At 29.8% G+C, this 13,827-nt stretch overlaps 1 protein-coding gene across 1 annotated transcript in view; it reads right to left on the reverse strand.

Moving 5' to 3' along the window:
- Window positions 1-5,839: 5,839 nt before the first annotated feature.
- LOC111040305 (allatostatins) overlaps window positions 5,840-13,827 on the reverse strand; it is a 33,199-nt gene continuing 25,211 nt past the window's right edge. The window contains exons 2-3 of the mRNA XM_022324168.1: window positions 9,399-9,866; window positions 5,840-6,883 (exon numbers count right to left, since the gene is read on the reverse strand). Of these exons, the coding sequence (XP_022179860.1) occupies window positions 6,542-6,883; window positions 9,399-9,860 (804 nt within the window). The 5' untranslated portion in view covers window positions 9,861-9,866 and the 3' untranslated portion in view covers window positions 5,840-6,541. The remainder of the gene's footprint in view (window positions 6,884-9,398; window positions 9,867-13,827) is intronic.

Raw genomic sequence — 13,827 nt, forward strand, 5'->3', positions numbered from 1 at the left:
TGTCGAAAAGTATAAAATCCAGGAAATAATACGCCCTAAAAACAAATTAAACTGAAAATATGCATTTGTAGGCAAAATGAAATCTCAAAACTAGTTTTGTGAAAGCATGAAACATATTTGTTTCGTACTCTGCTATTTTTGTGACTGTGCAAGATAAATGTGAAATTGCTATAAGTCGTCTGCTCTATTTATAATTATTGCTGGCAAAGAAGTTACTAATTTTATAGAGACATATACATATATGCACTAGTATTTTTGGTTTCGTGTACATGTATGTGCTTACATTAGAAGACAAATATTTAAAACTATTTTCAGATTATTATATATTATTAAGGGATATAGAGTTAAAATTATTTTTATGCATATTATTTTGAAATAACAGTTAATCAAAAATAAAAACAGGTTAACTTAAGTCTAAACTAAAACTTTGTAGTCTTTAACTAAAAAGTTAAACTACAGAAATCGTTGTTTTACACTTTTTTTGGCATATACTGTGTCAACGGTACCAGGAAGAGCTGAACACAATAGCCAGGACTTGCCAGTTGCCAGTGTTACCCATGTTTATGTAATAATACATGAAAATTTGAAATAATTCAATATGAACGGCGTCCTAAATAGGCAATTCTGCTACACCACTGCCGTGGTTTCATTTTTCCTGTGTCTCATAAGAACAAATTCTGATACTTTTTTCAATGAATTTCAATTGGTAAGTAATTCAAATATTATGATAATCGTTTTAGATAGGTGCTATTCAGGTAGGTACACCGTTAGACATTAAATAAATAGAATTCACAATAGGAACTTCATAAGCATTATTAATGTTCGTACTTCTGTGTGACAAAAATATTTTATAGTACTTTTGATCAATTTCATAAGCAACACTGGTACCTATGAGATACTATAAGTTATGAGATCAATTATTTATTTTTACTATAAGTGATCAAAACAACGACTTTAATATTACGGAATTTTATTTCAAAGCGCACAAATAATAGCACCTTGCTACAATACTACGGTCGTTATAATAGTAATTGCAGTATCCTTCAATTAATTTGGTGCAATATTAAGAACAGTATTTAAACTGAATGAAAATAAAAAAAATTTAAAATAGGTATTTATTAATTTTAAGCAAAAATATAATTTGTTTTAATTATAAGATTTCACCAGCTTCTAGAAACTTTGGAAAGGATAAGTAAGGAGTTGAATTATTTTCACGTCTTTCATTTAAACGTTTTTCATTGATTAATTATGACGCAACATGTATATTTTTAAATAATTATCACATTATCTACGTTTCATTGGAATAAATTTAAAATTAGGCTCCATAGTTATTAATCTTGTGAATGGCCGTGTCTTATAAACACAAAAAGAAATTCGTAGTGTCATAAATTAATCCAAGTTCATTATTTTTCAATATTTAATATAATGTACATAGAATATACCAAGTGTCTACTATAATATAGTTTAAATGGCTAAAAACCTCGTTGTTTTAGCCACAGTGTTTTTTTTTTCTCCATTGATAAATACACAATCTGTTCCTAATGGGTACGGAAAGAGTATTAGATTAAATAAATAAATAACATGAATACTGTCTTGTAAAAGAAGCCACCCAGGGATGACACTTTTAAGTGAATATTTTAAATTTATCAGTTCATTAATTTTTAAAAATTTTTTTCTTCAGATTAAGTTAAGAGATCTCTACACCAGTTGAGCTTTAAACGTCTTGGGGGATTACCAGGAATTCAATTTGTTGAGAAAGCTATAACTAGAAGATTAAAAAAAAATATATGTCTACAATTATTCTTATACATCAAACTATTATCTATTATATTATTATGTCGTTAATCGGTCGGGAATATTCTAAAACAAACACTGCACTATAAAAATAGATACTTCATTTTAGTTGTCAATATATTTTTTCTTTGAATACCATACATTAATATGGGGTTTGTATTTATAAAATATATTTTTTTATCCATTTATTATAATGGCTATGTTATACATAGAATATGTACTCCAAACTACAATGGTTTGAAAGGAAAAGCGTCGTAGACATTTGAGTAGACAATGACACTTTTATATCTTCTCTAAATGGAAACCTTACGCAAGTCTCCATAGTTGTAGACGTTTTTATGAAATGGAACATTTTTTCTTAGCTATAGCTATCAGGTATGTATAGTATTATTTGGATCGACAGTTGGTTAAACGTGTCTGGATGCTGTGGTAAGTAAGTTACGATTTAACGATTATGTGAGTATTTTTTAATAAATTATTGGTAGGTATGAGTCGGAAGTAATTGGTGTATAAGAAATTACATAATTCTTAAAAATAATAGGTAATTTTTTTTTTTTTATTGATCTTAAGCTTCGGCAACTGAGGCCATTAGCTGTAGTAGGATTTGTATTGTAGGTTTGTATTGTATATTTTTGGGACGGTAGGGGGGAACACGTGTGTGTTTGTTTTTGGCAGAATTTCGAATGGGGCACCCGTAGGTTTCTGCCATGCCCCGTGGGTGGGGGATGGCAGCACTTGTTCTCCGGTCACCGCGACTTGTCCGGAGAAAAATGCCGCCCGGTAGCCGAGGATCGAACCGCGACCGGCTGCGTCGCAGCGGACGCGTCAGACCACTCGGTCACCTCATCCCCCTCACCTCATCCCCCAATAGGTAATATATTCTTAATAAAACATTTATCGTGACTTGGCGTGGCGGCGCGTTGGCTGCTACCTGCGTCTGGGAGTAAGAAACGGCCACAGCTACTAGCTCCCGGATGGGTGACCACTCGGGTTCATAGTAGTTAAAAACCTTGCCACACATACACGTGTTTGATAAATCTCTACAAGAGCTATAATGGCTAGTCGCTGGGCTTAAGTTCAAAAAAAAAAAAAAATAGAACACAAATTAACACTTATCCTCCACTCAAACAGGTTGTTTAAATTCCCATGTTAACAATTATTAATGTTAAATAATGGCTACTGATTAAAATATTATGTAGCATAGTTGATAGATAAAAATGAAAACAAAAAAGACGAATTATGCATACTCTAAGCTAATTATACAATTATTATTCATTAATCATCAAACAATCCATTTTGTGTGATTATAAAAAATGTGTTGATACTGGAAAGATTTCATTAAAAGTCAAATGATGATGTTTTTTTAAAATTGTATTGTTGGTTGTTATTAAATTTAAAAATATCCAATGCATTTTATTTTGACACCACAATCATCATCATTTCATTATTAAAACAATGTATTTATTTACTTATCAAATTTGTTTACTTTGTATCTAAATATACTATTCAGCATATACATTTCCGTAGCCATTGTACTTACCTCTTAGTTTAGAAAAACAAAACTTTAGTTGTTTTAGGTACCTCTGGGTGAGTTATGAGCATATTGTATTCTTTATCGTTGTGTAATTATTTTGTTGGAATACATATAGTACGGTATACCTAAATAACCTAAATAATAATATGTACAAAGCTCATAAGCTGTACAAACTCATGACAGTTATTTTTCCGAATCGTTGCTAAAAAATTAAATAAATGTTTTACAAATTGTCCATAAAAAACTATAATTATTATTATAATTTTGTGGGTTTTGTGTCCTAATTCCTGTCTGTATTTTAGGCGAATGACGATAGACCATGTAGCCAACCTCAAATGTTACGGCACTGAGTACCTATGTATAAAATATATGTACTTTTTGATGGTTAATATTTTTTTAATAATAATGTTATTTTTTTATTTTTATATTCTTATTATCTCTATGTTGATAACAGCCGGTACTTCGAATGATTGATTTCTGTATTGTATTCTAAGTATTATTTTAAGAATTTTTTTCAGCAATATTAATAGTTTTGGTATTAATAGTTTTAGTACCTATGATGTTTATTAAAATTTCTAAATTGTGTTTAGAGAATTTAAAATCCTAACATGTTTTTTTTGAGTACATATTTTCTGTTTTATATATCTGTTTAATGCGCTATTCATACATAGTAACTACATTATAGTATGCCAAGCTGGCAAGCTCCAACTTCGATCGTTTTACAGATGCCATACTTTACCGTTATTTTAGTTTTTAATTTAAAACTTTAAAACAATAAACTATAACTATTAATTTGTTTATACTAAGACCAGCCAGTAGCGATACAATACGAGTGATCGACTGTCGGCCACCAGTCTTAACATTTTCCGTTTATAAATTGAAAGTGTTTGAAATAATATTTTATGGTTGCATACAAGTATAAAACCATAATACAATTAGGAAAGAGAAACCAATTTTTACAAGAAAATGATCCAAGTAATTTTTATGACGATCGTAATAATAATAATTATGGGACTGAAGTTAATAGTAAACAATATAACATTGTTCTTTTGAATTTAAATACAAGAAACTACACAGTTTTAATGTGAAATTTATTAGTAGTTTTGGATATTAAAATCAGATACAGCAATGAAATAATAAATAAAGTTGTTTATACAGTATAATAACCACAACTAAAAGTGTAAGGGACTAAAAAAAACAATTTCAGCTATCGATAATATAAAGTTATCGACAAACATATCATACTATTAAAGGTAATTTTTCGGGAGGGTTTTATTTTTATTATAGTTATTACTTATTATACAATAATATTCTAGTTTAGTATTATGGTTATTACAATATGTAGGTAGCGTATCTATAAAAGTGTATATTAAATAATATTTCAGTTGAATATAGTCTAGGTATATTTATATAAGTAGATAAATATTATTAACTGTAGTTCCAAATAATAATAAAATATGAATTAATAGAATATTATTTATTTGTAAGCTGTTATATTAAAGCGATTAGACTTTATAATACTATATTTTATATTTATATGTAGGAATAATATGATTATATAATATATACTGATTATAGTTGTAGTTTTAACGTTAAGACATTCATATTATGATTAGTCTTACATAACTGAATTTTGCGTATAATTTTACAATGTCAATATGTTGTGTATAAAGAAACGCAACAAATACGTGTCAGTATAATATAGAATATCATAATTTACAAACCATATTACTGCAAGGATGTGAGATTTATTTCAACTAAAATGTCATGTTTAATATTTTGTTCATAAAATAAACCCACAAATAATAGGTACGCACATTGCTCGGATTTTTCGTATTTGATTTTGACTTTTCATTAATTATCGCCGCAGACGACACATCGGTTGGGCTTCGCAAAACAATATTAGTATAGAGAAAATAACATAGATGTCAAGAGTATATATATGTATATGTTTATTTCGTTCAAATTGACTCAACTAAGATTCATACTTATTTCATCACCGTTAACGTTAAAATAGATTTAAAGATACCCTTTTCTAGGACAGGATCACTAAAATAGTAATATAATACCTGTTACTATACGCGTACGTCTGAGACGGTATTGCGTTCAAAATGTTCAAATTATAATATGCAAATTAACTGTTACGAGGAATAAGCGCGCAGTAATATTGGTAAGTATCTGGTATAGTAGGTATTTTAGAAATGTACAATTGTTTTTGATACAAGAATAATTATTGATTATTGGACTATAGACGACTTTCTATAAACAATGATAAAAGTAATATTAAGTTTTAACCCGTTAGGTAAAATCAATCCGTAAAATCCACGTTATAACAATACAAATCACATACAGACATAATCTTAGACTATTAAATAATCGTATTATTAATAATAAGCAATCGAAAGTCGTACGTGTGTATATTATATTATATTATATACGCACGATATATTATGTTATATTTTTATAATTTTTATAATTTGGCACTGTGAGAAAAAAAAAACAAAAAATAAATATTTGGTCTGTTTTCTTTATTGTTGTAATTTAATTAAAAATTTTTTTTGATAATATGTTTCAGCGAGCTGCCTGTAGAGACTGATTTTTTAAAAATATGACCTTATACGTTTCATAGGTGGAGATTAAGTCAAATGCTAGGGAGGCTTAATTTTCTTTTCAAACAGTCCGTTTATTTAAAAAAGGCAAACAAACACTCGAACCACTATAATATTTTAAATGTTTTTCATGTCCTTTATTGTTAATATTATCGATTGGCTATTTCGTGCGATAAACTATGATACACACAACACATTATGATAATGATCAAATACATTAAAATACTTCAATAACAACAAAAAATCAAAAATGTGTTGAACTGTTGGATTGTTATTGTCCAGGACGACATGGGTCGAGGAGTCTGGCCAAAGATGAAAACTATATTTTGAGTGAATAGCAGATCGTTCTCGTATTACATCATGCTAGGAAATAACGATATCCGTCAAACGTCGAAGTCAAATTGTACTTGGGGGCAAACCCTTCCCCCCTCCCCACTAACCTCCACCTATAATACGTTTACCACTGTATGTTTTGTATGTTGTATGCATGTATGTACGTATGTGTGTGTGTGTGTGTGTGTGTGTGTGTGTGTGTGTGTGTGTGTGTGTGTGTGTGTGTGTGTGTCTGAGTGTGTGTTGTTCGGGTGAAAATATGTCATTTATTTTAGTTGTTGATGTCGGCGGCGGCTACGTCATCGGCCAACTGCAGCGTATCCGCGTACTCAGTTCCGGTGGTGGCGTCATAGTCGCGGTCGGCTCTTTTGCCCAGCCCGAAACCGTATTGGAGACGAGCCCGCCTGACGGCCGGGTGCCAGATGGGCGCCGTGTCGTCGCCTTCGCCGTCGCCGTCATCCCATTCCGCCCCCGCTCCTCGTTTGCCCAGCCCGAAAGCGAACCGCTGGCCGTGACCCATGTCGTCCGCCGTCCTCTTCTTCTCCTCCGACAAGTCGTTGTACGTGTAGTCCGATTCACGGTCGTCCACGTTTAAGAATGACGGGTGCGACACCTGTTGACCATAATATCCATTAATAGTTTTGTTATTATATGTGCATAATACTATAAATGATAACAAAGTACAGTTATACAAATTCAACCAATTTAAGTCCACTGACGGCCTAGAGACGAAAATAAAAAATGAAAATACAGTTCTGTTACCATAAGAAGATTGAGAATGATGATTTTCTTGACATGTTCAGTGATACAATAAGGATCCTGGTTTGAATTTCTCTAAAGACTACTTCGGATCGAATCTTCCTTTCGAAATTTTGTTTTATCTTTATAAGTCATTCAAAAGTGAATTGAAAAATTGGGAACTCAGTTTGTCTTTGCGTAAACTTAGGGCAAAAAAAAATCAAGGATGTGGGATAGTCGATTTCAAGTATAAACTCCGACAAATCCAAATCTGTTTTCAGAAAACTTACTCACATCATTAGATCGATCGTTCGTATCTCTGGCTCTCCCCCTTAATCCGGGCTTGTATTCATTATATTCAACATAATATATGATTGTCATTCTGTTTACAATAGTGTATTAACACTACTGTATTTTGGTGTTTACAATAAAATATATTTTATTCCCTGTTTATTAGTGTACTAGTGTATTTGCCGTATGAGCACAGCTTAATTTCGTTTGTATTCAAAAGTACTTCTCAAACTTTATTGATACTTAAATGTAATGAAAAATAATAATGAAGCGTTTACGATTAATTACTGATATTAATTTTGTACGAAAAACCTATGACGCAGTAGGTAGGTACTTTAGTTTTTAATGCCACGTTCGACTACACTAATTTTGTTACTGTAATAGTTCAAGTGAAAACGGATATTATGATTTGTACAACTCTAATACAGCTATCAATAACATAATATTAAAAAAAATATATTATTTGCACCAGTAGCACAGAGTCACTCTATTCGATGATAAAAACATCCATAAAAGTACAATGTGCATTCCAATGTCCTATTATAAAATACCGTACATATATTGTTGTATTCATTATAAAACGCCATTGAATCAAAGACAATTATTATTAATTACATACTAGATTTGTTTAAACTATGATATAAAATTATAATATCAGCCTTTTTAATATTATAGGGTGCGACTAATATTAAATTAGGTTTGTATATACAGTGTATGTGGCATAAAATGTTTAATCATTTAATATCTGTGCCTCCGAATAACTCTAAAACGTTACATTTTAATAAATGTAACCATAATATTGTTATTTATACTAACTATCATTATATTTTAAAAAGTTGTATGATTAAATAATATTATATATTTTGTTTATTTTATTTTCATAGCAACAAATTAATGGTCGAACGATTAAGGTACAATTAAATTACTACTGCAAAATATTTAATTGAAATTTTAATCAAAAAACGATTCAATTTTCTCTCCCTGTCACTTTTAAGATCCACAAAACTAATTAATTCAACGAAAAGTGTTTCAAATATAATTGTAGAAATAAAAACAACTCAAACATTACATTTTATTTTACTTGGAAAAATATAGTTTGGTTTAATGTTTTAATTAATTTTGGTTAAAACTTAAAGCAAACCAATTTTTTTTTGTTTGACCGACTTAAATTATTTTCAAAGCATTATAAATTATATTATATCGGATCTGTGCATAGAGCACACTGTATCAACTATGTAGGTATTAGTCTGAATAAGCGCATAACAATTAACAACCATTAACACAAGATATATTGTAGCTAATATAATTAATAATGATATTGTGAAGTTACACTACATCTCGAAGTACATCAGGCACCTACTTTTTTTTTTTTAAATATCGTAGTATGTAAAAAAACGTTGATAAATAATGTACTGAGTTGGTATAAAAATACAATTTAGAAATCTTGTTGTCGATGTTTTTAGTACCTACCTATGGGAAAATATGTGTTACAATTTTCAATGGACAATGAGCAATGACGATCAATCGTTGTTATGAACTAGTATCATGTAGCCATAGGTATTTTAATATACATTCGGGTCCGAAATCGTCACATTAACTATCGAACTAGTTTCCATAGCTTCCTTAAACGTACTCATTTGTTAATGTGTAATTTAGTACAATACTTAACCCTTCGATCTTCATACACGACGTGCTAAAAAATGTAAATATAGGTAACTCTGGTACCTATTAGTTTCTTTGGTTAAATTAACTTTTTTTACAATGTTTTCTGCATTATGATACTTTGTTAGAATTAGGGCACTAGGTATGTCGCTCGAGTTTCGATACAATTTAAATCAATCATTGACAGCAACTTAATTTTTTCTTTGATATCCAAGCTCAGTTGTTAACAAAAATTAATAATATTTATCACTACTAAAATCTGTTTTTCATCCTTTTTTAAGTGACAAAAGAAAAATTACCTAAATAAACCAAGTACAGTTTTTAGAAATAAATTAGTAACTCTCTTATTTTATTTCGTGTCGAATTAATGAATCAATAAGATATTGTATTTCATATTAGAAAAAAAAATTGATATTTACAGTGTCTGGAGATCTCACCCTTTTTCCGAGTCCAAAACTGTACTGTGGAGAAGCCCGCCGTCCCAGACCAAAACTGTAGAAAGTCGGCGAAGCGCGTTTTCCCAAGCCGAACTCGTACTGCTTGAGCGCAGCCCGTTTACCCAGACCGAATCCGTACTGCTTAGATGCCGACCGTTTGCCCAATCCGAACTCGTATTGTCGGTAAAGACGTTTTCCGAGTCCAAATCCGTACTGCTTGTGCGCGCGTTTGGCCAAATAGCCCAACGGGCCCAGTGGGACATTGAAGTAACTTTCTGCCGGAGATGTCATCTGCATTGACTGATGTCCACCACCTTCCGCCATTGTTTGCATGACATCAGATTGTTGCTGTTGCTGCACCTGTTGATTTTTAATCCCGACTTTGTCCTCGTGTCCTGTGATTGCGTCCGTCCATACCGCTGTTGCGATGACTAAAATCCACATGCGACAACTGTGATGCATTTTCACCTAAAAAATAAATTAACACTCAATTTTAAAATGTTCTACTTCCATGGTCCGGCTTCAATATTACAGTTTTCATTGTGATATCAGGCTTTGCGTCAAGTTATTTGTTGTTTTGTAAATTATGCAACTAATTAATTTTGAATTGTTTTATATTGTGTTTAAAATTAACTTGCTAATTAACTATTTGTATTAATACAAAGGTTGTTATAGTACCTAAAGTTTAAAAAAAAAATCCAATTTATTTGGCTTTTTTATTATTGATAAGTAATAATGTCTAATTTTTCAGCCACGAGATTCCGAAATATATGAATATATCTAGATACATATATAGGGGCAAAAGTGTTTTTACGAGACACTAGACTATTAGAAAATACTTATCTTTTAAATACTTATATTTATCTTCAAAATTGAGTTGTAAATTGCAATCTTACATATAAATATTTATTGATTTTTTTATTTTGGCATTTTATTTTAGAAAAATAATAAAAGTTTTTAAAAAGTTTTATTTTTATTCAAACATACTTTTTTAAAATTATTTACACGACAGTTTTTTTTTTGATTAAACTAGATATATTTTACAAATATGTAGAAAAAAGTTATCAAATGTTGACAGCATAACATACTAAATATTATGTACAAATATACACACATTAATGCATTTTCTTGCACTATAAAAAAAGTGTTTTTTTTTATTGTTAATCGGAAGGACACAAAGTGTTATTCAGTATTCAAGTTTTAAGTTTATTATTAAATGATTAAATGAAGGCGAATATTTATAAATCTTTTATTTTGTACAGTTTTTTCGTTGGTTTTTAAAATAAAATGTACAAATAAGAAAAAAAAACTTTAAAAAATGTATTCATACCACAGTTTTAGAATTCGTTATTTTTACCAAAGTGTTTCCATTATTATTCCGCCCATAACCCATTTTCTATGTATTTTAGTCGTCGAATAAAAAAGAACTTTTATATGTGTAGGGTATAGCTTAAAAGAAAATGTTTTCAGCAAGAAAAAAGTATATACAAATTACTGTTAAAAAGAGGGTTATCTTGATCATTTAATTACACATAAGTTTAAAAAATAATTTACTCGATTTCGTATAATTTGGGATTTAGGTTACTTAAGTTTAAATTATAATCATGGTCGTTTATAAAATACAAATATACAATATAATTTCAGAATTAATTAATTAACAAATTAGTTATTGAATTATAACCGGAATTTCAAAACTAATAAATTCTAATAAGAATATATTTCATTGTATAGTTTTTATTTTTATTATATTATAATTGAAATAAAATGTATAAATTACTTAAATTTATAGTTTCATACATTTTTAATTTCAGAAACAAATTATATTATAGGCAATCGTTCTAACTAAAACGTTTTGCTTTGCAGCAAAAATATACAGTGTCGAAAAGTTAAAATGTTAATGAGTAAAAAAAATCACATTTTTCATTATTACGAAGAAAACGTAATAGTGTTTATTTTTTATGTTTATAAGGGCATTGGATCTGTGATGTTTATATTGGAAATTATTATCAGCCGACAAACAGAACCCGTTGAATGGGTGAAGACAATGAAGTTTCATTAGTCCTTTATTGTTATCGGTTCGGAAAATAATGCTTATATGGAAAATTGTCCCTCTGGGGTGTTTAAATAGGCTGACAGAATAAATTAACTTTGTTACGACAATCTACCACGGTAGAAATTAATTATCATCATCGCTAAATGCTGAGATGTCCTCACTTGTTGACGTTGATGTTGGTGTCGTGGAACATCTTTCGGGGGACATCACGAAATCGCGAAAAAAGTAAGTAGTGGTGGCACATATTATGTGAGGTTGGCGAATGTGTTTTCCCCAAGAGGCAGTAGCGAAAATATATTTTTCCCCGATGCCAGACGGATAAATGATGAGGTGTCGTATAAAAATAATATACATGTATACAAAGCCACTGCCGCAAAGTCATATTATTTTTTGGTTGCTCGACATGAGTAATAAACAAGAAAAAAAATACAGTAGAAAACTGCACGACAATTGAAATGATAAATTTGAAAATATACCATAAAATACAAACCTACGGTGTAAGTTTCTGTTAGATCGAGACGATTTGCTCCCCGGAAAAGTGCAAATACGACATTTGTATGTTTTGAACTGATTTCTCGATGATATTTTTCTTGTCAAACACTCAAGCAGCTTTGATAAACTACGTATAACGTACATGCGATATATGTGAAACGGAATACGTAACGTAAAACCACTAGGTAGCAATATTGACCTTTGTGTTTTTTAAAATAATATTTAAACATTTATCCTAATGATTCTACGCGGAGAATGGAATGACAATATCAGCTGTAGTCGCCAGGTACTATAGTAATCGAATAACTTTAATTCATTTATGTTTGCTGTACTCATAATATATCAATAAACATGAATTATTGTAACTTGATATTATGTTTACGATGTATTTTGTAATACATCACATATCTATTGTGGATAAGTAACTATCGCTTCTAGTCGTAGTTGTTAACTTTAAAACAGAAAACTCTTTTTTTGTTCTCAGTGTATCACTGATTTCTGCGGTTGTCACCAAAGCGCCAATTAGGTGCGTCGGTTCATTTTTTACAGTCTAGTGAGAAGGTGTTAATAATATACGTAGTTAAGACAATGTCAACCGAAATAATTGGTCCGGTGATAAGGGTATAACTGGTAAAAGTTGTTAAGGCACCTTTTAGCTATATACAGAGAGGAAATATGCATTTATAATAGTCACAGTGACTTTATATTATATTAATTCGTCATGTTGTATTCATAATATTTCAAAATTTTAGATTTATGACTTAAATAAAAGAATATATGTATATAAATGTACAATCAGTTTTACCAAAGTACACCGTACATTCAACTATTACATGATACTAATATTACATTTTTACACAAGTATAATATTAGTTTGATACACAAGAGGATTATTGCGTAAATTGTTTACTATATACAATTTAAATGTAAGATAAGTTGAAAATAATATTTGTTCTACAAAAAATGATTGAAAAATACTGTGACACTAAATATTTCGTAGGTAGTTTCCACATACATAGAATAAACTGTAAAACGAAAACTGAAGAAGGATGAGTGTAAGTAAGTTCGTCATTAAAGTTATTTATCTATGTGACTGTCTTCATATGGGTTTATGGATAATGGAATCAGTGATCCGCAATGAAAGATTAAATGAAAAATTTGATGATTAATATTTTGAAATGCATGTTCACTTCATTTCATAAATTGTGCCTTTAACTAATATTAAAGTACATTCAATAATGTACATTTGATATGAAATATCAATAATTTTGCTCAGTTAAATCTGTATCATAAAAAAACAATGCATTTTTATTTTTATCTAGCTTATATTATACTTTGTGCACATCCTACATGCAACAATCTTCTATAATTATTTTAGACGATTTAAGAGGCGAGAGATTTAAATATTTAGACATTTTTGACGGACTTTAATGTATATTGTGAAGTATGATAAATGGAATTGATTTCAAAATTATACGATTTGTAAGGGAGGAGAGTATGATCGGAAAAACTTTAATATATTTGTATAAAATGTATAATTATTTTGTTAAACGTATTGTTTGTATTTCAAATCACTTTTGTTAACATTTAAAGTACCTACAATTTTATTATGCAGTATCAAAACGTTTTGTTCTGATTATTCGTTAGAATTACCCGGAATCCAAATTCAGTGATTTTGTGAAGTTTTATCTCACCCAAGGCAAAAGTTATAAAATTTGGAAAGGATTTATCTTTAATGCGTCATTGTGGTTGATTGGTCTACACCACCATTGAAGCGAAACAATCACCGAACAAAACGTGCAAATCCAAGATAAACACAATACGATGGAAATCGCAAGTCATATTTATTTTTTTATTGTTCATTTTTGATGGACGTTATTCAAC

This window comes from Myzus persicae, unplaced genomic scaffold (genome assembly GCF_001856785.1).
Source record: "Myzus persicae strain clone G006 unplaced genomic scaffold, MPER_G0061.0, whole genome shotgun sequence".
Lineage (NCBI taxonomy): Eukaryota > Metazoa > Arthropoda > Insecta > Hemiptera > Aphididae > Myzus > Myzus persicae.